At 42.0% G+C, this 26,507-nt stretch overlaps 4 protein-coding genes and 2 non-coding genes across 11 annotated transcripts in view; 3 read left to right on the forward strand and 3 right to left on the reverse strand.

Annotated features, from left to right (window-relative positions):
• Positions 1-26,507, forward strand: part of LOC110840254 (putative E3 ubiquitin-protein ligase sinah) — a 516,698-nt gene that overhangs the window by 247,644 nt on the left and 242,547 nt on the right. The gene's annotated exons all lie outside the window — the stretch shown is intronic.
• On the reverse strand, positions 6,404-10,991 carry LOC110833350 (uncharacterized). The gene is made up of 4 exons (XM_022071317.2): positions 10,922-10,991; positions 10,335-10,468; positions 9,847-10,215; positions 6,404-8,855 (listed from the first exon to the last, which is right to left on the reverse strand). The coding sequence occupies exons 2-4, from the start codon at positions 10,427-10,429 to the stop codon at positions 7,997-7,999; spliced, it is 1,323 nt and encodes a 440-aa protein (XP_021927009.1). The 5' UTR covers positions 10,430-10,468; positions 10,922-10,991; the 3' UTR covers positions 6,404-7,996.
• TRNAA-UGC (transfer RNA alanine (anticodon UGC)) lies at positions 16,732-16,803 on the forward strand. Its single transcript has one exon. It is a non-coding gene; the product is annotated as a tRNA-Ala (tRNA).
• On the reverse strand, positions 17,289-20,174 carry LOC110833353 (uncharacterized). 2 transcript variants are annotated; one of them, XM_022071323.2, is made up of 4 exons: positions 20,089-20,174; positions 18,554-18,973; positions 17,958-18,153; positions 17,289-17,853 (listed from the first exon to the last, which is right to left on the reverse strand). In XM_022071323.2, exons 2-4 carry the CDS (start codon positions 18,756-18,758, stop codon positions 17,679-17,681), a joined length of 576 nt encoding a protein of 191 aa, XP_021927015.2. In that variant the 5' UTR covers positions 18,759-18,973; positions 20,089-20,174; the 3' UTR covers positions 17,289-17,678. The 2 variants fall into 2 exon arrangements, with proteins under 2 accessions (XP_021927015.2, XP_021927016.2); XM_022071324.2 differs by lacking the exon at positions 20,089-20,174 and adding an exon at positions 19,957-20,031.
• Positions 18,274-18,345, forward strand: TRNAQ-UUG (transfer RNA glutamine (anticodon UUG)). The gene has a single exon. It is a non-coding gene; the product is annotated as a tRNA-Gln (tRNA).
• geko (olfaction protein geko) lies at positions 22,867-26,099 on the reverse strand. The gene is made up of 3 exons (XM_087347563.1): positions 25,896-26,099; positions 24,131-24,260; positions 22,867-23,378 (listed from the first exon to the last, which is right to left on the reverse strand). Exons 1-3 carry the CDS (start codon positions 26,053-26,055, stop codon positions 23,207-23,209), a joined length of 462 nt encoding a protein of 153 aa, XP_087203689.1. The 5' UTR covers positions 26,056-26,099; the 3' UTR covers positions 22,867-23,206.

Consider the following 26,507-nt stretch of genomic DNA (forward strand, 5'->3'; position numbering starts at 1 on the left):
AAAAATTAAAGCTTTCGTGCTTCACCCTCTGTCCTGGGTTACATGGGTATAAAAATGTAATTTTCCGTGCTCTGTGATGACGGATTGGGACGACGAGTACCGTGTCTTAGCCCGGGGGTGGCAGCCACTCAGTGACAGCCGAAACAATTGCTGTCACACTGTCACTCGCAGCGAGTCCCAGGCACTCACAAGTACCAGCACCTCAGCGCAAGAGTGACATATGTTCGTAGTTAATTAAGCTTTAATTACGATAAATTCTTTGTAGGGCAAAGTATAAGGTATCATTGCGTTCGCGTAAAGACGGATATGCAGGGGTTATATAGCTTTAAATGTGACGGGAAGATGGGTTTGCCTATGGTTTGAAGGTGAGGATACGAAAGAACGCTGTCGTAACCAATTTTAAAGCACAGTCTCGGATATTCAGAGGAAAACCACAAAGGACGTCAGAATAACCAATAATCCGATCAGAGTTCGACCCAAATGCAAATATCTATCATCACTACGAATTTATCGAGTGTGTGGCGACATATACCGTTCTTGCAGGGAGACTCGGGGAAGGTGTTGTTTGAACGAGTGATATACGTGTCAGTTCTGGCCACACCCTCTTCTTGCAGTTTTTTTTTGTGGGGGGGTTTTCCCTTGCCACCCCCACAAGTGGGCCCTTAATTACCATACATTTCACGCATCTAGACACATCAAAAGATCTGTCTGGTCGATACTCCATCCAGCAGAATATTGTCGTCAAGTTCTGTGCGTTGACTGACGTCCAGTCTCCGCCCCACATATGTTAGTTCACCTTGTTTCAGTACCTAGACTGTGACGTCAGCATGTCACAACGTAAGTGCCAAGCAGAACGGGTTGTTCAGAAAAGACACACGGCAAATTTCGTATTTGCCGAGACGTCAGATGACGTCCAACGTTCTGCGAGGTTTGATCCCGGATCTGCTGGCTTTAATTTATCGGCGGACGTTTCGGAAATGATCATTTTGAAACACACTTATGTCCGGGGCTGAGGACTGGCGGTACACAGGGACCACCTGGGTGTGACTTTCCATCTTATCGCATCAACAGACGAGGAAAATGGAGCAAATTCCCGAAGCTTTGTGTTTGAAACACTTTGACGATGGGCAGAGTCCAGAACATCTATCTGTTATTTATTATTTATTTGTAGTGTTCTGTCTGACGACAGGTCCATATGAACAGGATCCTTCCATCCTTTTCTCGGACTGGGACCTGTTCATATACGTTCTTGGCAGATGATCCAGAAGTGGTTTGCCATTGCCTTCTTCTGTGTGTGAATGGAGTAATTGTTGGGATGCCACGGAGGAAAACTCCGTGTTGCCTAGACCACGGCCTTGCCCAACACAAGTTATAAATTCGGGCACCGCCGGGAATCGAACCCGAGACCCCCAGGATTACAAGGCCAGCGTTCTAACCGCTAGACCACCTCATCTTATTATTATTTAGTGTTCAGTCTGACGACAGGTCCATATGAACAGGATCCTTCCATCCTTTTCTCGGACTGGGACCTGTTCATATACGTTCTTGGCAGATGATCCAGAAGTGGTTTGCCATTGCCTTCTTCTGTGTGTGAATGGAGTAATTGTTGGGATGCCACGGAGGAAAACTCCGTGTTGCCTAGACCACGGCCTTGCCTAACACAAGTTATAAATTCGGGCACCGACGGGTATCGAACCCGAGACCCCAGGATTAACAAGGCCAGCGTTCTAACCGCTAGACCACCGTGGCCATCATCTATCTGTACACAAGGAAAATGTTGGTTGGTTGGTTGGTTCGTGATCATTTGCTATACATATATCCATCCGCGAGGTTACTGGTCTATCTAATCACGAATTATAATACGCACAGTGACCATACTTTGGAGACCCCTGAAACAGGCGAAGAGAGTTCGGCGACTGTTCGCTCTTTTTTACCTCAACTTATGGCTGTTAAAATATACACTAGTCCGTGTTAGTCCCTTTGAGCAGACAGACAAGAATTCACTGCACATTTGCTTTTTCCAGATTTTATTACTCATATATTCTGTGTCGCTGCCGTCGAAAGTGGCGTAAGGCGCACGACCTGTTGCAGCTGAAAAGTATCCCTCATCCATACGACCGTCTGATTGTCTGTCTGTAGGAATGCATCAGTTCAAGAACGGATAAACAGGTTTTTATACGATTTCACACTTGGGACTTGTACAAAGAAAAAATCAGGCCGTTTTAAATTTAATTTTAATTTATAGATCGAACCGTTTTCGAGCATTTTCTTGACAAAACAGTATTCTTACGTAGTAGCGAGTAAAATTATAATTGTAAACAAATTAGCAAATGCATGGCGTAACAGCTGTCCCGCGCGTCTGCCAATGTTTCTTTAATCTTTCACTTATTTTTATACGATTTTGACCAAACTTGGATTGTGTCAACGACAACGAATCCCCAGTTCCAAATTTTATGAAACCTAACCTTCTCTAGTTATAAGATGGTAAAGTTGCGTCATATTGTGATATAATAAGTATATATATTTAAATCTTGTCCGTCTAATCACAATAAATTCTTATTAAATATTAAAATATTACAATAATTAACATTTAAAATATTTAAAATATTATTAAATGATGTTCTTTATCGAAATATTCGATTTACATTAGACCATCATTTTTCATGTTTCAGTTCCTAAAAGAACCATCCTCAGGTGTATATAATTATATAAAGCTTCAAAATGATAAATAATTCAAAATACTATTCTCTAGTTATTAGCTTGCCATAGACGTTCTGACAAAGCGGCTTTAATACGCGCTCTATAGGATCTGAGAAATGAAACAGAAATGCGTGTACCACATTTGTACCTACATAAGTACCATCTGTGTAAGTGATTCACTTTGTGGCTGTTGTGGGTGTGTAATCCGATCCTGCCGTTTCGAACGCCACAAATCCTAAAGCTGCTCTCAGCCTGCAAGTAGCAAGTGGACTGGGTGACAAGTCTCCACACATTTTGAGCTGACGGAGGCAGTCAGTATTAAACTCATATACCGTGCGGTGTTTGCAGAGGGTGTGAATGCCACCCCCTTAAAAACCGCGTTTGATGAACCTGCCACCCCCGCTCGGCCAAATCCTCAAACAATAGTGCCATACTGACAGCTCCCCCCCCCCCTCCCCCTGACAAACATCAAAGTGGTTCGAAACGCGTAGCTATTTCACGGACGACGTTCTACCACAGTCTTTTGTTTCAACTTCGATACAAATCCCTCCGCGAAGAGGAAATATAGTTCTTGTGTTGCTGGGTATTAATGGGGGGAAGACGTTGTTTCTCTCTCTTTGCAGTTTTATCTTAAGAAATAAATGAAGAAGGAGAATATTTTCGTATTTGTTCTTTCGATCAAAGGAAAAGAGTCATGCGTGTAAAAGTGACCTATTTAACAACCGTATTGCGGGAGGGCTGTTCTTAAAATATCCGGTATGATATTAAAAAGTACTTTTTGTATATAAAATAAATATTTTGGAAAGAAGAGACCGGTCCTTTTTTTTATACATTTATCGTCGAAATAAAACAGGCTAAGATATTAAATATTACTCCTTTCCATGGCGGTTTTTTTTTAAAAATACCTATTTATTTCTATTTTACACTTAATTAAATGACTTTTATATTATAGAAGATGCATAGCCTAAATACCTGTATCAGATTTGAGATTCTCAGGCGATGAACTTACTCATCGTTTTCTTCTGAAATCTAACGGAGTGTTATTTTTTTTTGAGGGACACGGTATCTCCATCTTTAGGGCGAGATTATAGAGGACGCTTTGCTTTGCCTAATCTGTGAAATTACTAATATTTCAGGTCTCCTCTGATCTAACGTCTTGGTCTTGTAGGAGGTTATCGACGTTTCGGAGGGAAACACTTTTTCCGTCTTCAGGGTGAAATTATGGGTGATTCTTTGCTTTACCGAATCTGTTAAACGGCAAACATGTAAACAGCAGACATGTGCGATGTTTAAAGATATGTGTTTTTCATCACTTAAAATGTCAACGACTAATGTATAAGCTTATAAATAACACTGAAACGCCGAACGGCTTATCATACACACGTACCGATATAATTAATTCCGTGACTAAGTACCACAAATAAAATAAAACCTGACAACACCAACAAGTGCAACTGTTATGTCAGTAGCAGACTGAGAGTTTCGTTGTGGACTCAAAAAATTAAAAGTTTGTTTTTACCATCTTCCCCCGATTCTATTTCCACCCTAAATATTTTAAATTCTGTAGACCACAAATCCCTTGTTACGGTCACATAACATGTTCACGTGACATCCTACAATTACAGCAATCAGAACACCGCAGACACGAATCTCGAAATCACAGCCTCCAGCCGCTGGCCGCGTGGCGATATTTTTATTTCATTCCACAGCCCCCTCGATCTGTCCACAGCCCGCTATAATCTGTCGGTATTGTTGTCACAGAAGGCGTGGCAGTCCCTGTGATTGTTGACGTCCATTTCCTGCTCCAATCGATGGTGTTACTTAGGAAAGTGATCCTACTTGTCTGGAAATCCTGCGTCTCCCTAGAGATCAGACACTTCTCCCCCTCCCCCCTTCTGCGTTCATACCCTCGGGTCACATACAAAAAGGAATCCATGTCAAAATTTGGTGGAAATAATCATAGGTTTATATCCCGAGTGGAGCGCGGGAAACCTTCAGGAGGGCATTACAGCTTATGTACAGGGTGCATAATATATCTGGTGCCTTACGTCTGATGATTTTCACGCAGGGGATAGCATAAAATGAGTTTTCATAAAATCGTCTGAGACTGTTATTATTGAGGTTTAAAAAATCAACTTAGCTTGTTGACATTGATCGGGCACTTTTGTTGCAAATAATTATTATTAAAATACAAGTTAAATAATTTATGACTCCTTGTCTGTCCACGTCAGATATCTTAGCCTCTGGCCTTACAGTGAGGTTAGTCAGAGCTGTAATTAGATGATATTTTTATCCGTTGTTAAGTATAATTTTCAACACAGACTGCCGGTTTTCAGGATTAGCCTTCGATAAATCTGTAAAATATAACCTCGCATTTTCTCGCCGTAGTTACGTAAACATTTGATAGAAATGTTCGTAATCTATCTTCGTACCAAATTTCACAGTCCTGACCCTCATGATTCGTTAGTTGTGGCTGTCAAACCCAAATCTAAATGCGGTCGCATGATCGCTATTTTGGTGTATTCTCACCAAAAACTGCATATATATATTTTCTTTTTTCAAAATATTTTACCGTACAGGATCTCACGACACTCGGCGCTAGTGTTATTTCAGATTTGAGGTTCTGTCTTCTGGGTTGTTGCGCCATGTAGTCTGGTAGAAATTCACCGACGTTTCAGAGGTGATACTTCCTTCATCACTCTCGTGAACCGTAGGCAAACGTATACCATACAACATGCTCTAACAACCCAGAAGACAGTCGTGTTGTTATCAGCAGTGTCCATCCATTATGACAACACGTGACTGTCTCGTTCGAGGACTGAACCCAGGTCGTTTCCCCCTCATGATCAAGTACATTACTGACAGATATTTAGGCACCCTGATGATCTCGGTGATTCGGATTTTATGAATTTAGTGTTCAAAACAGATAAATTACTGTTCTTCGGAGTGGAGAGACCCTCGTATTTCTATTCCATATTGAACGTGACCTCAGAGCCCATATTTTTCCTAGCTTTCCCTTAATTCCTGGACATCTTGTGGTAAATAACTTCCTGTGAAGTTGCTTACTGTTATTGCAGATGGGGGATGTTTCCTCCCCCGCTGTCACGTGTTATTGTTACACCCTCACGAGCAATTCCATCAACTGAATCGCCACAATCTCTCATCCGAAATGACCACCCTCTGGCGGTTAATTTCGGCACCTCGCGACTGTCTTCTTTTAGTGTTACTGATACTCTTTGGCCAGTTTCCGGTGCTATTCATAACGCTATATCTTCCTGATTTGACGAAATGATTCTCATCATGTATCTTGGTAATCTGAAATACGGAGTTGGGAGTTTTAATAGACTAATTATTGATTAATTATTTGATTGTTTAACAGTGTGAAACCTACTGGTAACATAATTTACCAAAGGTTTTAACGTTCAGAAACTCTTTACTTTGCCCACAGCGTGTATTAATGGTTTCGTATTATTCTGAAAATAAACAGCTATTATTTCCCTAAATAGCATTGACCAGCTGATCGTTGTAACGGTGAAGTGTTGTGTTTTCTTTGAGGTACGGACTAAATGCTTAAATATTATTTGGACGAGTTTCAGGCTTCAGGGTTAGGTTTGGCTCTGAGTTAGGGCATTTTTAGTGGTAGGAACATTTATCTCTTGATTCACGTGGCAAGTGACATTACAGTTTCAGTATAGAAAATATGTACAAAATCTCAGACAGTTTTATTTCAGAATTAACAAATTACATTTTAAGTTACAAAACCAAAAGTCACCTGAATTAAGCATTTGTTTAATATGAGTTTAAATCGTTAGAATTTGCTGTAATACTATTTGTCAATTCATGTGTCAGATTTTAATAATACTTTGTTTTAAATTGCGGGAACTGTAACCATGAGTTCGTCTGATATCAGATCCGTCTTGCTTCATACAACGGGTACTTATGTAGGTCTAAAAGCTAAGGGCGGTATCGCACTAGGATGCCATGGCAGCGATACCAACAGCGATGCCATGGCGTCCAGCTGCCAGAAAAAGACGCCAGACAAGCTGCCAGCTTTCGACGCCAGTCGAGCGAACAGATGGATCGACATTATGAGATCACGAAATGAAGGGCTATTAGCAAGGAGAAATGTCCACTTTTATCACTTTTGAGAAAATGAGATTTACCTTTATCAAAACTACATACCTGGAAGTGAATTTCAATTCTGTAACAAAGAAATAAGTAAAAAAAATTCTCAATTCACACACTTTGCACGTCCATACCATTATTGAATTTGAAATATTTCAGTTCTTGCAAATCACATGTAATATTACATGAACAAATTTTATTTAATAAAACATTATAAAAGCAGGTTTCTTCTTAATTCACATTATTTGTGATATATAGATAGATATATAGATTGCTAAACAAAAAAACTTATAAATCAAGTTGCCATATTGGAAAGCGGCCCCACAAATAAAGCCATAGAAACACTTCTTAGCTAATTCTTTCTTTTCTACTGTAAATAAATCCCCAAATATTTCCACAAGTTCTTCCCAGTTTCTTTTTTTCAAGTCCCGGTTTGCGTATTCAATAGCAGATGAATCCCATGGTCGGGACTGAATTTCAATTATCAATCTTTCGGTGTCGAAATTATCCATGTTTGGAAGAAACAGAAATACACACAAGCACATTCACGCACGGACGTCAATGGACTGGCCAGACTGTCATGTGATGTTGATTTGGCCTTGGCCGTGGCAGCGATGCCAGTAGCAATTGAACTTGGCATCTTGGTTGGCAGCGATGCCAGACGGATGCCAGGTGCGATATATGACTACTAAATTAATGCATTGAGTTTGGCCGAGATGCTGGCAGCTGAGCCATGGCCTCCCGTTGGCATCCTAGTGCGATACCGCCCTAAATGTAGTCTGCTTTTAAGGTGGGACTAAAGTTAGAATGACATAAGACGGTGTTTGAATGGCTACTTGCGCATTGAGAGACAGATCCAAAAGACTGAGATGTTGCTACATTTGTTGCAATTCTTATGCCTTTTAATGTTAAACATATAGCGCGGTAGATGTTAGCGTTAATTATAAGTAGAGCTTTTACTGACAGTTAGATGCCTCATTGTACAGTTCAATAGTTCAGTGTCCTAAGTCCAGCGTCTGAAAAGTAGGACTTAACAACTTGATGCACACTCGAAAGAAGGTGTTCAGAAAGGGTGACTGGCGATGATTGGTTTAGCCGGACAAACTCAAAAAATTAAGGCTCGCGTTCTTGCAGCATGAAATAGTTTCTGGTTTTATCGAAACAACTGGGTTTATTTCTGACTTCTGTACGCCGGGACCCCAGCGTCCGTTACCGGGAACTTGAAAGACGAAACTTGTCTTCCGTTCCTGTTATCGTCCGATGAATTGTCGCCGTATATTTTCGGAAACTTCATTTTCCCCCTCTGATCCCTGTTCTGTGGGAACTTGAGCGCGTCTTTTCGGCTAGACGTGAAACCGACAGATTCGTCGTCGTGACTTCCGAAATCTGAAAATGGCGAATTGCTACTAACAACAGCCCCTGTTATATCGTTGTTGTCCAATTTGAGATCTCCAGTTCCTGTTTTGTCCGGAAACGTCATGGGTACGCTTGGTTTAGTCTGTTTTTTAGGTGGTCTTTCGATATGAAGACCGGGGTTCGAGTCTTCACCACGTGGGAAATATACTGTTGAATTTTCTGTACCATTTCGATTGAAGAAGTTGAACCCTTTTGATTTCCTGTTGTTCGCGTTGCAAGGGAACACTAAGGACAGTCTGGCTGGTGATGACTCACAGTTCAAGAAGCCTTGGTCGCGATGAGGAGGCAACGGTGGTTTCAAGCCGGTGATCTGATACGGGAACAGAAGAGGCCGATTTCCTTTGAGGTCTTCTAGAGGTCGCATCGTTGCGGTAAAGTGCGATAATCCTGTTTGGATGCGACCTGACTGGTATGGTTGATGCGTGCCGAAGAATCTGAAGAACCCACCGTTGTGATTGTTGAGGTAGTCCACAAGGCGGTCTGGGTCTCGTGGACAGTTGGGGTAGGCTGAGAAGCAAGTTTTCGGGTCGCCCTGTGCGGTGATGCCCAGTAGAACTGCGCGTCCGAACACCGTAAACGGCGAAGTGTCACCGAAATTCAGTGCCGTCAGCAACCTGGACGTTTTGTGGGTGGGAAGAAACAGTCAGTCAACCTTGAACTGTCTAGAGAAGCCAGCAGAAGAATTGTTTCGTATTGTGGAGTTTGTGATGTGTGTCTATTTACAATGTGACACATCGAAGATGTTCAGAACGGATCTACCGTTTAGCAAAGCGATGATCAGTGTTCTGAACATTGGTTTTGTTACAAGTCTGAGTTATTAATCCCAGGATCGCCCGTTGAAATTCGTTGTCAATCATATATATATATATATATATATATTCTACGTGGGGAATTATACGTATTTATTTTTTCTATAACACACTAAGACTTTTGGATACCGCTGCTCACAATTTTCGGTAATGGAAATTTTCTATAATTTTCCCGGGTTTGATTCTTCAAGAGGAACGTGAATTTACATATGAAGTCACATACTTTCTAATATATGTCGTGTTAAATGTTTATAGACCGTGGGCCTTTTCTCTCACTAGTAGTATGCCGTTGTAATGTATGTATCTAGACTGCTAACTAGGTTATAAATGTTTACTTTTACAACCCAAGGCAACTTATTACAACCTGGAACTCCAATTATCAAGGGCTACATGTTTCGGCATGTACTGTGTGCCATTATTTCTCTCGTACGTACGTGAAATGATTGATGCTTCTTATATAAAAAGTAAAACTTCCCCACTGTACGCCATGTAGGCACTTGGGGGAGGGTGGTATAGCTCCTACTCATTCATAACCTCGAAAGTAGTTAGGGTGAATTATCAGCTTCACTCCCCGGCCTCGCTTTATCTCCGGGAAAAGACCTCATTACCCATTGGATAGGAGGTTGGTTGGGCCCCAGAAGCTGTGTGGATGCAGAGGCTGGAGGAAAAACCCTCCGGCTGTCGGGGATCGAACCCCGGTTGTCCAGACCGTAGTCAGTCAGTGACCGATGTTCCCAGGCATTTCACATGACGTGGTTTCCTCGACACGGGTGAGACTATGCATTGAATTACTTACGACATGAGGGTGTCGGTGCTGATGGGTGGCAACACCAAGTCTTGCTGCTTGCTGCCAGGGTGACCGGGTCTCCCCCCTGCCGCTGTTTCGCACAGCAGTCTGGGTACGCATTTCAAGTCGTCGTACGTCGCTATGGAAGTCAGGGCACTTCCAAATGGACGCTGACCCCCTGGAAACTGATCCGAAACCGGAGATCCAAGTGGGAAGTTTCCCGGTTGTCCCAGTAACTCTCCACCGGAGAAGGTGCCGGGAATGAGTCTGTCAGGGAACAGATGTTGGAATTGTGGAATGTAATGTGAAAGATGTGGGATGAGGCCTCCGGCTGGGAACTGCTGAATGATGCTGGATGCTGACGGCCTCGAGAGCGACCTGAACGAAAACCGAGCGGTTTAGTCGAGGCAACGCAGTTTTTAATTAACCTCACAGATTTGCCATTCAAACACCAGATTTTATCAATAAGAAATGCTGTTATATAATATCTCACATACCCGGCACTGCCGTACGTTAGTCGCTTGTCCACTTTATTTCCGCTGCAATGTGACCTGAAACTGCACGCGGCCAAGAGGAATATCATCAGTGTCATGGCGGGGGTTGTTTCACTTTGATTCTTTCCCAAGGGGCCCTGAAAATAAAAAAAAAATGGCAAACCCAAACTATAAGTAGGCTAAGTCTTTGATCATAGCTGAGAAAAGAAGTTGTAATAATACAACTGAAATTTTTGAGAATAACCAAAACAAAAACCCGGCCTTTATACACGATTCTAAAGTCAGTATATCCGCTTCAATGAAGGTAAATTGTAGACGAAAACATATGTATCTGAATCAAAAGCGACCAATTAACGCAAATGTTGTCGGCTTCTGCGTAAGCATGCGCGTGTGTAATATTATTAGAAAGATATTGCACTGACACGAAGAACTGGTCATTGGGCCGACGTGAAACATGTAAACACGGACGGACAGGATTTCACCCCCCCCCCCCCCCCAATTTTTCCTCAATTTCATGCAAATAAAACGCAGTTAACCAAGATGCAAAGTTCTCTGGCTGTGCGTGTAAGTTGGTACTTGTATTTGCTTACCGTGTTGGAACGATCAACAGATCAGCAGGACGTCACTTACGAATTGCACATCCACTCGTTGCTCAATGCGGGATACGATTTCATATTCTGTCTGTGGGCGACCATCATCTGCCGCGAGTTTCTCTGTCGCCCCCAGAGCCCCTCCACCCGCAACGCCCACTTGCGCAGACCTGAACTTGATTTCACTTGTCTTCATTGTCGGTCATTGTCAGCATTTCCTGTTTCTTTCTTTTTTTCCTTTCTTTCTGTTACCATGTTTACCTCGTCGTTTTATATTGTCTCTTCTTCTAAAAGCACGTTCGGAACTTAAAGATTATAGATTACACCTGTCAGCTTTGCGATGTAACTCGAAGATTGCAGAACAAAATTCTTCACGAAATTCTTGTATCAAGGAATTTTACTGGTATCTGACGACAAATTCTAGTTTTAGCTAAGCAGACACTTTACGTGAAGGCCTATATGCATTTCTGCGCTAGGAAGAAATTGGGTGGGGAATCCCCGGCCGAGGAATCACTTACCACTTACCAAGGTGAAAGGTAACATTATGGCGACCTCTGGAGAGTTTTTTTTTTTTTTTTGGGGGGGGGGGACTATGCGTTGTCTGCATTTACTAACATTTTTACAGTCCGTTTACAATTAACAGTGCCCGTATCGGTTCCCGTAAAATGCGTGCTTCCTATTGGCTGGCAGGCAGGAGAGTCAACACGATGATTTTATTTCTTAAGACAGAGAATGCAGTCAGGCAGTCAGGAAAGTGTCAAAGTAGGTGAGTGGTTATTAATGGTGATATGTGGCGTTCGGGATTTCTCAAGTAAAATGTCAGAATCGTCGGCTCATTGTGAAATAGGCTTTCCGTTTCTCGCGTCTAAAACTACTTCTGGATTATTATTATTAGTGTTCTGTCTGAGGACAGGTCAGGTCCATATGAACAGGATCCTTCCATCCTTTTCTCGGACTGGGACCTGTTCATATACGTTCTTGGCAGATGATCCAGAAGTGGTTTGCCATTGCCTTCTTCTGTGTGTGAATGGAGTAATTGTTGGGATGCCACGGAGGAAAACTCCGTGTTGCCTAGACCACGGCCTTGCCCAACACAAGTTATAAATTCGGGCACCGCCGGGAATCGAACCCGAGACCCCAGGATTGCAAGGCCAGCGTTCTAACCGCTGGACCACCGTGGCCATCACTTCTGGATATAGTGAGGTTTTCGCGAGGAATATTGGCATCAAAATCTAGTTCTATTCATATGCTAACGCAATTCTGACGCGTTGTGGTGGTGCATATTAATCAGTTATTTATTATTTTTGTATTAATTTATGGAAATCTTTATGTATCATTCTTGCATGAAAATCGTGAACTGTTTTCCCACGCTCGTGATCATAGTTGAGGGTAAGTTTTTCTTTTACGGTCTAATTTAAAACGGACGCAATTTGTTACGTTGCTGTATCTCAGTTTGCAGACATGATGTTTAGGAACAAACTGCGTTGTTTATGCTAATAGTGTGTGCACACAGGAGTAACACGTCACGTCCAACAAGCCTTTGTGTGTGGTCGCTTCCATTTTCTCGGTCACATGAAAATAAATTGTGATTTCTGTACTATGTAATGTTATGCTGTGTTAGCCGTACAAGAACGTATGAAAAGTCAGTTTCAAGGGCGGTAAGGAGACTTTCTACGGCTTGCAAAGCCTCGCTTTGATGGTGCTAGACTTCGTAGGCTAATCTTATATATTTATCGTTTATTTAACGACGCTGACAGCACCTCAGACGTCAGATGACTCGCTAATCAATTAATGATGAATTGAAAAGCGCGTAAAATGAATAGGTCCTGCCTGAGGATTCCAAGAAAACCTCCAGGCCCAGATTTGAACGCGGGACGTCCCAAATAAAAACGAAGGAGTGCTAACTTGACAGCTGTGTTCGATGGAAAGAGTTGATCTTTACTGAAAACCCCCCAAAACGCCTTTATATCCTGTTCGCCAATGATGTGCCCCCCCCCCCCCCACGAGAATTCTTCCTTTGGGGTTACTTTAAATATTAAATCTTTTATTTAAACTTTTCTTCGGGTATTACTTCGTGCCTCATGCCGTAGATGAAGACGTTTACCTGCTAGATTAGGCAGTAAAGTGATTGTGTTAAATGTGTCCCTTGTCACCACTGCGTGGCGCGACCTTATGTTGGGGAAGGAGATAAGGAGGGTAGCTGAGGTCGCGGTCAGCCAACAAGTGATTGTCCTTCTGCTAGGGGTTTTGGTGGGGTTGAAACAGCTTAAAAAAACAGCACGTTACCAAGCGATACGCAGGTTCTGGAACTTGAATAGAAAGACAGAAGTGAAAGGTACTCAGAAGACCTAGGCGTAGATGCGAGGATATTATTAAAGTGGGTCTTAGGGAAGTGAGGTTGGAATGTTTGTTTTGGAAGCGTATGCCAGAGGTTATGAACATATAGCGTGGTGCTGTAAAGGCAGTAAAGAATTTTCGGGTTCTGAAAAAGACCGATAATTTTTTTTCTGTGTTCTGTTTTTAAAGGGGACAAGCACTCATTTCTGTTTGCTACGTCAGCCATCGTCGCATTCAAGTCGGGAGGAATCTAAACGTAGGTTAATCGGCCAGAGCGTGAAGCTAACAGATCAATTTCATATGCTGTGTTTGTAGTGTGGCATATATGGAGCTCCCCTATACGCGTTTGTCTCAACTATACGCGAGAGGTCTCATTATGAATGTAGAGCACACGTCGCTTTGCCTTATCAGAGAAATCTACTGGTAATAATAGTTTTACAGCGACATTCTTAGTTCTCATGTAACTTTACTTTGTAAACCAGAAGTTACAGACCAGTTCCATAACCATAATGTTATGCCATCAAGATATGGAAGCTGAGACTTCTAGCCATTTGCATAATTTTCTTGATAATAACCTAAGATGTTTGCCCTACAAACGTGTTTTATTTGAAACGCATGTTTCAGTATGAAATTAGACGTGTTATGACGTTTCAATTCGCGCATTAGCTTGTGAAATCATCATTCCTGTGTCTATGTCCTTATCAGTTGGCCGATTTCCATTAGGTTCGCTGTCATCGGATCACAAGTGGAAATAAACATCTCTTCCGCTCCTACGACGCCTTTCTGGGCTAAGCCGAAGATCGAATATCCTGACTGTGGGTCCCTCCGGACAAATGACAGAATAAGTAATACCTTAATAGGGCCTCTGGCCTTTTAGGTGTGGAATTCCGAGGTTAATGTTATTGTTATGAACAAAAATGTTGAGAATAATTCGTATGACTTTCACGGATACGTTGGGAAGCCCTGGTCTACGTGATTCCAAGGGGTTTGGGGCTTCCGTCAGAGAGACTTAAGTGACAGTGTGAGCTAGTGGGTCGCACCGGTTCCGTGTACTTAATTTCTGGGAATCAGGTAACACATAAGTTGGAGGAGAGCGAAGACAATGGTAAACGTGACGTAATTATATGGCATCTTAACCCTTGCTTGCACAGTGCAGTGGGTAAGATTTCTTACCCACTACCGAAACGTCGGCTTCAGCGGATTGAAGGCAGGTGCTTCAATTAAATCTACACTGTAAATATGACAGAGAGTTTTCTCTTTTCTGTTCCAGGTGAGTGCAGTTGCCAATTTGCTGTAGCAGACAAGTAAGTTCCGTATTTAAATTATTTTGGTGAGTGAAGCGAAATGCATTGTGGTTGGATGACAGCGCCAATAATTGAGAGAATCAAGATTTTATTTCGTGGGGGATGAGCTCTCGTGGCCGCATTCAGTTTTAAATCACATTCTGTTGAAGACGCTCCTAATAAAATAGCGTAGCAGTTAAAGTGTATTAATATGACATCGCCCTGATGATGGAGGCAGATAAGGTACCTCTGAAACGTCGGTAAACTAGTACTAATACCGTACAAGATATTTGAAATTCCTCTGCGATTTTGTAACAATATTTGAAACGTCGAATGTTATACAGAGAAGGCGGTTGTTTGTAATCGTGTTTGGTGTTTGCAAAGTGCATGCACGTTTCTTGCAGTGTGTGTGTGTCTGTCCGACTGGTCAGTGACTCGTGATGCGTATTGCGTTTTGCTTTGTCATGCGTTGAATAATTTGCTGGTCACGCATGCGCAACTGTAGTGTCTAGAATGTGCAATTACGGCGTCTGACATAACTGAGGACGAAAAAGTTTCATAAGGAGGGGGAAAAACGTCGGTTGTAGCACAAAAGCTTAAAAAAGAAAGTACAAGATTCAGGGGTAATTGGTCTCTTAACATACTTTATAAACATGGAAGTAGACCGTGTATGTACATAGTTTTTAATATTGTTCTGAAGTGTTTCAAAATGAAGTACAATGAATATTTAAATAGATTTGCCAGGAGGGAGACTTCCACGAAGTGAAAGTGGTGTTGGTAGTTGGATTGAAGCCGGTAAAGACTTGTAGCCTGTCCTTGAAAGGCAAAAGATGACGAAAAATGAGGAAGAGATTAAACAGAAGAATAATAAACGAAGGAGACGATTAAAGGAAGAGTTAATTTAAAGAAAGATTGTTCAGAAAAAAAAATCATAATTGAAAAATGAAGATAAGGGGAATTCTGTTATTTTTCGTTGAAAGACATTTTTGAATTCCAGTGACAAATTTTTAGTTGATTACAATTTTTTTTCTTCCAGAATTAGATACAGTTCTGATAAATGATCTATGCGAGGAGGTTGTAAACAATTTAGTTAATAACTTTGACACTTCATTTATTAAAGTGCCAAGTTTTTACTTGCAAATTTTGTTCCTAGCGTTTTAATTTTCGGCACATTTTCAAATAATTAATTGGTTCCGTGGAAGTTACATTAAGAAATTTCGTTGGTTTTGGAAAAAAAAAAAATTTATATCAGAAATAGTTTTTGTATTATTAGAAACACGGCCTTCTTTACATTTCAAAGTTAGATCTGCATTAGCAATAAACGGACATCGATATCAGACAATCGAGTAAATTCTTGTCAGATCGCTTGGTCGTGGTTAGTTCACGAACATTATGTAGAATGAGTGTACGTACGCCACTGTTTGCGGCATGTAACAGTTCTGTATGCATTTTAGCACCGTCATTACAAATGCCAACAGCGGTGCATGGAGAAAGTGAGACTTCAACTTTCTCTTTCTTCCCACCTTCAAAGTCCCATGTACTATTAAAGCTTGTTTGTTGCATTGCCCACACACGATCGTCGATCACGTGGCAACAAGTTTGGAGCTCAACATTGGAAGTCTGCTGTCCATAAAAGCAGATTTCACAGGATTTCATGTGATAAATGACACACGAATAGATAAAAGATGCCCTCAGAGGCATGTCAGGTAGCCCAGATTTACTTCAGAGATGACAGATAGTGACGTTCTCCTACTCTAAGATTTTGTACGGGTCTCGGGTTCGATTCCCGGCGGTGCCCGGATTTATAACTTGTGTTGGGCAAGGCCGTGGTCTAGGCAACACGGAGTTTTCCTCCGTGGCATCCCAACAATTACTCCATTCACACACAGAAGAAGGCAATGGCAAACCACTTGTGGATCATCTGCCAAGAACGTATATGAACAGGTCCCAGTCCGAGAAAAGGATGGACGGATCCTGTTCATACGGACCTGTCGTCAGACAGAACACTAAATAAATAAATAATAATATAGTTGTATGTTTCATTTAAATAGTTTGGAAGAGTTTGAAACTGCTATAACATTTTTTTTTTCAGTTGTTCCACGAAACAGGACATGGCATTTTCAGACGGAAACGTTTTTAATTATACGTAAAGATTCAATTCTTGAGGTCCGTTCACGAGAATAAGAGAGCGGGGATGTAGCTCAGTGGTAGAGCGTTCGCTTTGCATGTGAAAGGCCCCGGGTTCGATCCCCGGCATCTCCATATTTTTATTTTTCAAATAATAAACACCGTTGCGTTTTCAATTTTGTATTGACATCTACTTGTTTTAGTTTTTCGATTTGAGATCTATTTATTGTTTTTAAAGTCTTTGTTTCAATACGTTTTAATTTCGCGCAAAACATGGTCGGCACTGGACTATGGTATGTGGCAATAACGTCACAAACGTATTTTCCCGACGCCGACAGAGAATTCTGAATAAAGCGACGACGATTCGACGCTAGCAGACCGATGCTTAGCATCGCGACGCCTGTTCTGACGCCGACACAATATTTTTTATAATGCGAAGACGACCCTCTGTAGACGCCTAAAGGCATGACGCTGCCGAGCGTCTCGATGCTGACGACATTCGGAACAAAGCGAAGACGGGTCTGACGCTTGCAAGTGGACGCCGAGCGTCTCGATGCTGACTAGACGAGTCTCGGCAGTGTATCCAGCGAAAATGTTTATTAGAAATAATACGTTTAGAATATGTTTTAAATTTTTTAATAATCTTAAGCAAACAATTAAAAGAATTACATTGCCTTAAGATGACAGTTGAAATGATTGTTTAACGTAAAGAAACATTAATAAACAATGACAATGATTTGACTTATATCGGGAGATTCAGGTAAAATTGTCCCTGATACTTCTTCATTAAGGACCACGCCATGCAGACATGTAGGGGAGTGGAGGTAAAACACCACACATTCTTAATCTCACAACTAAATGGAGGTGAGTGTTAATCCTCACTCTCCAGTCGTTTTACTCCCGAGGAAAGATGCACTGAATAGAAGGCTGGGCAGATTAAGTTCAGTACTTTAACAGCGTTTGAAAACATTAGTGTGTTGTGTCAATCACTCGTCTGCTTTAATGTTCTGTTAATGTGAATTATCTCGTGCCACGTGATCTGGTTGTCTTGCTGGGGTAATCCTCGTGCAGCCTCGACCTCTCTTGGCCAGCTGGTGGCACAGCCCCGGGGAAGCAACGATGTCCCCAAGGAACACGCTCAGCAGGTAATTCCGCTTGTCGTTCGTAGGAAATCCTTCATATCCTCTGGAACAGGAGTTTTATATTTCATCAGTAGAGGAGTAACGCTGAGAGAACCCGCACAGCGCAGGGAATGACGAGTTAGCGCTGAGTCGAGTTGCAGTACTCACTTGATCACTTGGTCCCAGTCCAGGACGTGGTTCGAGCCCCGCTTTGTCCTTGCGTGTTCCGCGTACTGATGGCACACTTGTTCGAACACGCACACGTGTTCCCCCATTTCTGCAACGAGCCTCTTTTCCACCGCCGCGACGTCCAGTGGCGGCTCCTTGAACGCCAAGCTGCGTCGTGTTCTGCTCGTGTAAGTTCCTGTGGGAAACACAACAGGACTGCCAACTTAACTACACGGTGAAATTATTTGATGTCTGTACCAGGTTTCTGAATGGAGTCCCATTACGATCTGCTGCTTATGTTCAAGGACGAAAGAGTGGTCCCATGGTGTAATGGTTAGCACTCTGGACTTTGAATCCAGCGATCCGAGTTCAAATCTCGGTGGGACCTAATTTTTTTTTTTAAATTTTTGGTGCGTAATTTTTTAATTTTTCAAGAAATGAGATGTATAGAATATCAGTTGGGTGAAATCAGAAAGAGTTAAAAACCTTTAAATATGCCCTTGGTTTACAGCTCTGTATCATTAACAATGTTAGTTTGGCTGTCGTGCGAACTTCTGAAGTGGGAATGGCCTGTCTACCACAGGTAGTTTACTTACGTGGGTTCAGGGAATAAGCAAGTTTCTTCACGAAATTTGTCAACCTCACAGCCAGGATAATGACCGGAAATCCGACGAGCTGCACCGGGAATTCAAACAGGGACTCCTGTGGGCTAGGCGCCGCGACGCTTAGAGGCGGCGTCCCGAGTAGAAACACGAGCTGTAGGACGACGGCCGTCCCCGCAACCAGACGCTTCGCTCGCATCCTGTATTCAGTTCGGCCACGAACTAACTACAAGTTCAGTCTCACAGCCTGATCATCGCTTGGTCGTTCCCTTAAGCTCTTCCTGTCTTCCTGGGAACAACCCTTATTTTTTTGCGATCACCGCGACGGCCAGGTGTTGACGTTCGATATTCGATGCCGCACTTATCACCAATCACCGGTATCGAAATCCACTTCTGTCCTTTTGATTCCGCACCCTGAAATGAGTCATGAAGATTAATTAACAATGAATTTAATTTTAAAATAAATGACAAATATTTTTGACCTCTAAATACACTCTGAAATCTCAGAGGATCAAAATGGGACAAATTTAAAATCGCAACTGGCCCTGAGGAAACAAAATTTTGTATACCTCACACCAATATAGTATTTTTTGTAATGTAGGTAGAAAATGTGAAAAAATTTAAAGCGATAGATTTAAAATTATCATACAGAAATTTATTTACCTACAGCTAGCAGACGAATGAATTAAGTTATTAACTAAGTCGCTGACTGAATTCAGCAGCTACTGAATAAATTATCTAAAGGCAGAGTAACTAATCGACCGTATGAATAAATTAATTAAGACTGACTGAAGAACTGTGGTAGCCAGACTAACCTTGATACCGAAAGTAACTAAACTTAGTAACTGACTTATGTAAGTAACTAGATAAAAAAAAATAATTAATTTTGAAAACAAAATAATTCACTGTGCAAAGGAATTTGCTAATGAAGTCTATCTAATGTAAATATTCTGATTTATTTACGGAGGAATCTAAAGTTAAGGATATATATTTATTTTCACAGTCTATACACAAACGTTGTAATTAAATGATGTTGTTAAAATTATATAATATTAAAACATTATGTAGTATAAAATATTATATTTTGGCGCTTTTTTATTTATTAAACGACATGTTTCGATGGATAAGACCTCATCTTCATGTCGTTTAATAAATAAAAAAGCGCCAAAATATAATATTTTATACTACATAATGTTTTAATATTATATAATTTTAACAACATCATTTAATTACAACGTTTGTGTATAGACTGTGAAAATAAATATATATTTAATCAACACAAACATGACGCATTTAAGCTACAAAAAAAAATAAAAAAAATGAGTTAAGGAGTTGACTGGTAAAACTATGTACCGTTGATAAACTGGAACTGTAAGTTCTTATAGTAACTAACTGACCAAAATAACTAAATAACTAGGTGCCTCCGGGAGCTAATGGAAAATAACTCCTTTCCTGACGTTCCCTGATAACTTAATGATCGCGAAAACAGATCATACAGGTGTTTCTTAAAAGGGTGGAAGTCGTCCTACCTTCCAGGGCGCCTGCACGTTGGATGCTCGTTCCGCCAGAGACTGAGATCGATCGAGGAGCGGGCTGCTGCAGGTGAAAGTGGCACAGCCCCACCCCACCACGCGGTCTAGACAGGCTTTCCCTTGCTGACACAGTTACAAACAAAAACGGGCAGTGACGCGGTCCCCCCCCCTCCCCCCTCCCCGATCCATTATAAAGAAAGAGCAATGTGCGAAGTGACATGAGCCATTGTTCCACGAAACATTGAGGACGCAACTCAGCCAAGAGAAAATGAAAGGATTTCAGACTCCTTCCTGAACCGACTCACTGGCATCTCTGCAGAGAGGGGGGGGGGGGGGGAAGAAGAGCAGGGTTATTACCTAACAGGTTTCCCCGTTAAAATTCTGTATTTATTTCTTGTATGTGTTGGGCAAGGCCGTGGTCTAGGCATCACGGAGTTTTCCTCCGTGGCATCCCAACAATTACTCCATTCACACACAGAAGAAGGCAATGGCAAACCACTTCTGGATCATCTGCCAAGAACGTATATGAACAGGTCCCAGTCCGAGAAAAGGATGGAAGGATCCTGTTCATATGGACCTGTCGTCAGACAGAACACTACAAATAAAAAAAAAATGTCAATCCGAGTGACATGCCCGTGTTTGGACTACATTTTACTCTCCTAACAATCCGTTCAAGTCTGAGGTCCTTTGTTCGTTTTCCTTTCATGCTGTTTTATTACCCCCCACAAATTGGAAGATCTCCACCCTTTTTTGTCTGTTTTCTGATCCTGCTTGTTAAATACAGGCGTCCCAAAAAGATACGTACACATTATAATACGGAGTGTTGAACTCATGTGTATACGTATTTTTTGGGACAGTCTGTACATTCCCAGCTACTCTCTGTATCTGGTGGCCGTCTCCTCGACATACATCCTGAGGGCGCACTAACATGGAGCGCTATTGGGTGACCCGAGTAAATCACGAAAGGACGGCTACTGACTTCACTCGTAAGGACTGTGAGCTCAAGGACCCCGTGTTATGCGGGTACAGACATTTTCAGGAGAACACAGTAACAATAATAATTAGTTTTATTGCATTTAAATCCAGAAGGCGACATCGCAGTGTTTGGGCCAAGACCAAGACAGGAAGGTCGGGGGAAGACGTAACAAGAAAATTAAACATTTCCGTGAATCTACGACTTTACCTGCAGGCAGGATTAGAGGCTCTGGTACGATGTTCGTGGATGAAATTGAACCCGATCCACTGGTAAGCCGACAAACAGAGCGTCAAATGTGTGTGACTGTGTGGTTGACGATGTCACAGGTACATCGCTTTCCAGGCCAAACTTTCTGCCCGAGGAGACACAGAATCTATGCGCTCACCAAATCATCATTCATCACTGCAAAACGTGTAAGGCGTGTGTCTGTTGTTTATTGAACGACTTTGTCAATAGCTCAGACTTGCGACGTCAAATGATAGGATGATAAATGGACTGGAAGGTCAAAATGACATTTGCCTGGAAGGACTGAGGAAAACCACATAAAACCTGAGCCAGAATATGCTGGCTCCGGGTCCAGACTCGAATCCGGTACCTCCCAAATGCGAAGTACAAGTGTTGACCTCTCGTTCGGCGCCAGTTATATACAGTGTTAAAAATGACGACAAGGCTTTCTCTGACCCTTTAAAGATCAGTGGCGACTTTGTAGAATCTGCATTTTGCGCACACAGCGTATTTATTTGTGTCGTAAATTCTCAGAACAGTGGTCATTTCCTTCCGGAGCACTTGCCAGTTGTTCGTTGTGTTTTCTTTAAAGTACGGAATGAATGTTTAAATAAGTTATTCTTTGGTTAAATGTCTGTTTCAAAGGGGTTAATAAGAGAATGTTAATGACCGTGTGTCTCATGCATAAATTATTATAATTATTGTCGTGGTAACGCTGTTTTTGTTTCATGTTGGAGGGCCTTTAAGGAAAGGTATAAGGACTTTGAAGGGTTCTGAAGAGTATTAAAAATTATTTATAGCCGCATTTGTTTTACACAGCGGTTGTGAAGAGGCCATAATTTATACATAGGGTTTTTTATTTGCGTGTGTGATAGAGATGTCAGAGAAGTGACCTCTCACTGGCTACGGGCTGACATCGTTGGTAACATTCCAGAGAGACAAGAGATTTTTATCTTCAGATACTACGTTCAGATGGTAGTGACTGGGGAACACCTCGCACTGTGCTCAAAAGGAAGGTACGCTGTGGCCCCTTCCTCGGGCTAGGTCATGAAGCTGATGAATCATCCCAAGCTTTTCGCCGAGGTAAAGAATGCGTTACCACGTCTTAATTGCGTGATGCTTAGACACGCGGACGGATTTCGTTTTATTTTTAAGGATTTCACTTGCGAACTTTTATGTACAAATTTTATGTTAATTCCCTGATTTTTATGCGTCCTGTCGAAGAGACCTGGGCTGTTGTGAAATCTTACAAGATTTGGTTTTACAGGATGACTGTAACGTTCATGCGGGGTGAATTTTAAAGAATATGACGACTAGTGAAATTCGAAATGACATCAATAGACAAACACAGAGAAATTGTTCTTGTAACCTATACATTTGTTTGTAATGGGCAAATGTTGTTCCCAGCTTATATATGGGAGCATTAAGATGGAAGGACGTTCAGTTCATACCGAGTTGCATTATATATCAAGCGAGTTAATTATATGGATTATAAGGCGATGTTTTTGATTAATAATTATGTTATATAATTTATAGGGAAGTTTCAAACGCCTTTGATTAAAATTTTACGACACTTAATACAGGAAAAATTTTAATTTTTGGAGTACATAGGCATAGAAAATAATTTAATATATGTAAACGGTAACCGAATTCAACCCTTTGATAAGTAAGAACGTACCTTAACATGTTCATAAAACTGAATAAACAGCTTAAGGACGGAAATAACGTTGCTTGATGCGAAGTCATGTTTCGTTCATCGCCATATTTGGTAAAGTAATCCTTGTCATGAAGATCCTTACATATCAGAGGGTTAAGCGATCGAATCTGGGCAGATCGTCTGTAGTCTGTGATATCATATGCACTCGTGGGGAACACGTCACACTTGTCTTAATTTCCGTATCCATGGCAACGCTGCTATCGTATTCTGACTTTCTTCATCATGTGGAGGACTTGAAGCCCGGGGAAGGGGCACGTCGGGTAGAAGTTGTGGCACCCTGCCCCATCCACACCGGCGATCAGCTGGCCCATGTGAGCGGCAAAGTGGTACTTTGACGTCACTTCCGCAGTTACGCTGATACTGGTGTCACTGGAAAAATAAAAAAAACATTAATCTCAGAGCTGTCAAGATTAACAGTGGATGGGCGCATGAGATGAAAAATATCAGGTGACATTTCCAGTGTATTGGGGTCAGTTGATCAGGATCTGATTCGTATTCGGGAGATCTACCGTTCGAATCCCGGCCACAGCTCGAGGTTACGTCTTCTTTACCTCGTCCAGACACCTCTGGGTTCACCCGCCCTCCTCTCAAATTGACACCGGGAGTGAGGTGGCCGGAGACTGAAGTTGGACTTTTCCTCTGTCTGGTGCCCAGATAAAAAATGTGTGGAGCTATACCTCCACACTCCCATACGCCTTCAGGCGTGGTGCAGTGACAACTTTACCTTTACTGTCCAGGTAAATGCAGGGATATCACCTCATAAGAGGTCGTGACCGTCTCCTTCCACGTCCATCACACTTCACCGTTCACAGTCGTAATTTCATTCGACTCTGTGTGTAACATCTACAGTTGAGGAAGCTACGAACATTTGCTCGCCACTTAGCGCCGGGTTTCCACACATTCCTGCGTAACTGAAGGCCACGTCTGTCAGGACCATTACAGAAATTTACACTTTCCGCCCCAGATATAAATAGAATTTCCACCTACGCCGACCTTAAAAAAGAAACTTGCGACTTCCGTAAAGTGGTTATCGAAGTGACCACCTTTCTCAGAGCATTCTGTTTTGGAACTGGAATTTACGTGTACTTTTACTGATGTCTCTTCGTGCGATTCTTACTAACCTTATGAGTGACAGAAGTGACTTCTCCGAGTCAGTGAGCTTCTCTCTGTGAGAAGCATTCAGCTCGCAGATGAGTTTCGGAAGGCACGAATTCTTGATTGTTGACATCAGCTGTGACCGAGACGAGATGGCTGTAACAGGCAAATTGCTACGAGACTTACGGAGGTGGCGACACGCATTTGTATAGTAATGAACCGTGAATAATTATAAAGGAAGTGGCCGTGGCTTACGACTACAGAAATTAATTTAAATTGCAGCAGAATGTTAGTTTGACACACAGAAATGCATCCTGTGCATTATTACACCCTGTTCGGAATCTGTTGCCTTGGAAACGTGTTAGTAGTCCACGTTACATGCATGACCTCTCGTGTGTGACGACAGAGTGTGAAGAGAAATGTACCCTGGCGCTTAGGAAATAATAATTACGTGTTAAGATTTGATGTCGGAACAAAAGGGTGTTAAGTCACGTCGACTAATATGATGCATGCCTTAGAGAGAGGTAGCACACGAATTAAGGAAGATTAGCTTCCACTTTAATATTATCATATCATGGATGCTTAGCTGCTTTTTGCCTTGAGATCATTCGAATACAGTGTTCTTCCCCCTGAATATCTCATTTAGCCAATGTTTGTTACCTATCTAATATTTCTTGGTTTAATTACCCTGTATGACACTAACGGGTTCAAATCCCGTTTGTGGGTCAGATATGTGACCGCTTTTTAATGTCCAGGGCTATTGACGAGTTTAGTTGTCGAGCGCAAATGAAATGGAAAAATACTGAGCGTTAATTAAACTGTTGAAAGGAAAGTAGAATAAGGAATGTTTTGAAGAAGAAAGTGGGGAAGAAGGAAGAAGAAAGTGCAGAGAAAGGAAAAGGAAGGAAGAAAGAATGAAAGTGAAGGCTCAAGAAAGGAAAACTGATTTGGAAGAGAGGCGAAGCTCAATGGAATGTCTTGAAATGCCACAGCAGGAACTGGGGCCTGTGGTAGAAAGTGAATGTGTTTGCCAGCAGCTCAGTTTCCATTCTGGTCGAACGGCAACCCGAGGGCGGATTGAGATTCAAGGCTGCGCGTTCGGAGGAGACACGGAAAAACAAGTTGATTGTGTCGTTGCAACAGGAGGAGAGGACTAGGGAAACAGCTGATGTCAGTTAGACGACGCACTGACATGTCAGTACTGATTCATGCGGGGCCTAGGTGTAGAGATTATGGCAAATATTGGAGTGGGCGGGGCGGGGGGGGGGGCAAGGTCGTGCATGCTTCATGTCTTTGTTTGTTTAAAACCGCACTTTAAAATTACACAATCAGCAGAGTGAAATGGGGGAAAAAAAGAAAAAGAACAAGGTTTCTAAAATTTTGTTTAAAAGGAATCTCAATCTTATTGTACGGATGTGACAGCTGACATGCAAAGAAAATCAGACATTGCGAAGGTCAGTTTCTAGTTTCTCTGTGCTAGGTGTTTCTTAAGAGATATTTATTCAATAATCATCTGTGTGTCTGCCTGCGCTATAAATTTCATTAGGAAAAATAAAACGTGTTAGCAATTTCCACTCATCAAGTCTGTATAAACAATTATTATTTCCATACAAGCTAACTAGTTCCTTATTTCGCTAAGCTGGCCAAGAAATGTTATATAACCCCGAAGGTTCATTACTGTGTATACAATAATTCGCCACCGGCCCCTTTCATGAGCCGGTTGAATCCAATTCACACCCTTCCAGCTGTTTCACTGCGAAGTTGTCCGTAGAAATGAAGCAAGGTACTCACATTGAATGTCCACGGCGTCATCTGTTCGGGAGACATCTGGCGGAGGTCGGACGCTCCTGTCTCCTTGCTGAAGAATGTGATTGAAGAGTGACGTGTAATCTCCTGTTAACAGGATGAAAAGGACCACCAGGAGTAGAACTCTGAGTACCACAGTCTCCATGACTGTTCTCGCGTGGTACTGGGTTACTGGTAGAAACGTAATATCCCTCCGCTGCCCCCCTCCCCCCCCCCCCCCCCCGCTACGCCACCCGACGGCCTACTTGCCACAGAAAGAGCCAATGTGAAAGCTGTCGTTGTCTACAGAAGCTTTTCGTTCCTCTAACCTTGCTGGAATGAAACCAGTTCTTGGTTATTTTCTTTCACAAAGGTTGGCAGCAGACTTGTTATAATGAAACTCATAATTTGACTGCTTGCAATCTGGTTACAAGGTTCATAATGACGTAGATGCTTACTGGTCCACAGAACCTACTTTCGTTGAGATTGATCGGATGCTGCATAGTTTTGGATTTTATCCTTTTATCTCAAGTGTTAATGACTATATTTTCTGATAAACTAACATTCGGAATATAAAACTTATGCATACTAGAAGCTCTCTGTATTTTTTTTTTTTTT

The sequence above is a fragment of the Zootermopsis nevadensis genome, unplaced genomic scaffold (assembly GCF_977971745.1).
Source record: "Zootermopsis nevadensis isolate Lab colony 2312 unplaced genomic scaffold, Znev_1.0 Znev_ptg000012l, whole genome shotgun sequence".
Lineage (NCBI taxonomy): Eukaryota > Metazoa > Arthropoda > Insecta > Blattodea > Termopsidae > Zootermopsis > Zootermopsis nevadensis.

Bases quoted from the DNA above. Each gene is read 5' to 3' on its own strand.
- LOC110833353 (XM_022071323.2), bottom strand. From the start codon at position 18,758: ATGCGAGCGAAGCGTCTGGTTGCGGGGACGGCCGTCGTCCTACAGCTC. The intron at 18,154-18,553 runs GTAAGTAAACTA...TGTTTCCCACAG, and splicing joins TGCTTATTCCCTGAACCCAC to GAACTTACACGAGCAGAACA. The intron at 17,854-17,957 runs GTGAGTACTGCA...CTCCTGTTCCAG, and splicing joins GACTGGGACCAAGTGATCAA to AGGATATGAAGGATTTCCTA.
- geko (XM_087347563.1), bottom strand. From the start codon at position 26,055: ATGGAGACTGTGGTACTCAGAGTTCTACTCCTGGTGGTCCTTTTCATC. The intron at 24,261-25,895 runs GTGAGTACCTTG...TGCCTGTTACAG, and splicing joins TGACGCCGTGGACATTCAAT to CCATCTCGTCTCGGTCACAG. The intron at 23,379-24,130 runs GTTAGTAAGAAT...TTATTTTTCCAG, and splicing joins TCACTTCTGTCACTCATAAG to TGACACCAGTATCAGCGTAA.
- LOC110833350 (XM_022071317.2), bottom strand. From the start codon at position 10,429: ATGACACTGATGATATTCCTCTTGGCCGCGTGCAGTTTCAGGTCACAT. The intron at 10,216-10,334 runs GTATGTGAGATA...GTTTTCGTTCAG, and splicing joins CTAACGTACGGCAGTGCCGG to GTCGCTCTCGAGGCCGTCAG. The intron at 8,856-9,846 runs GTAAGTAATTCA...CAAAACGTCCAG, and splicing joins AGCACCGACACCCTCATGTC to GTTGCTGACGGCACTGAATT.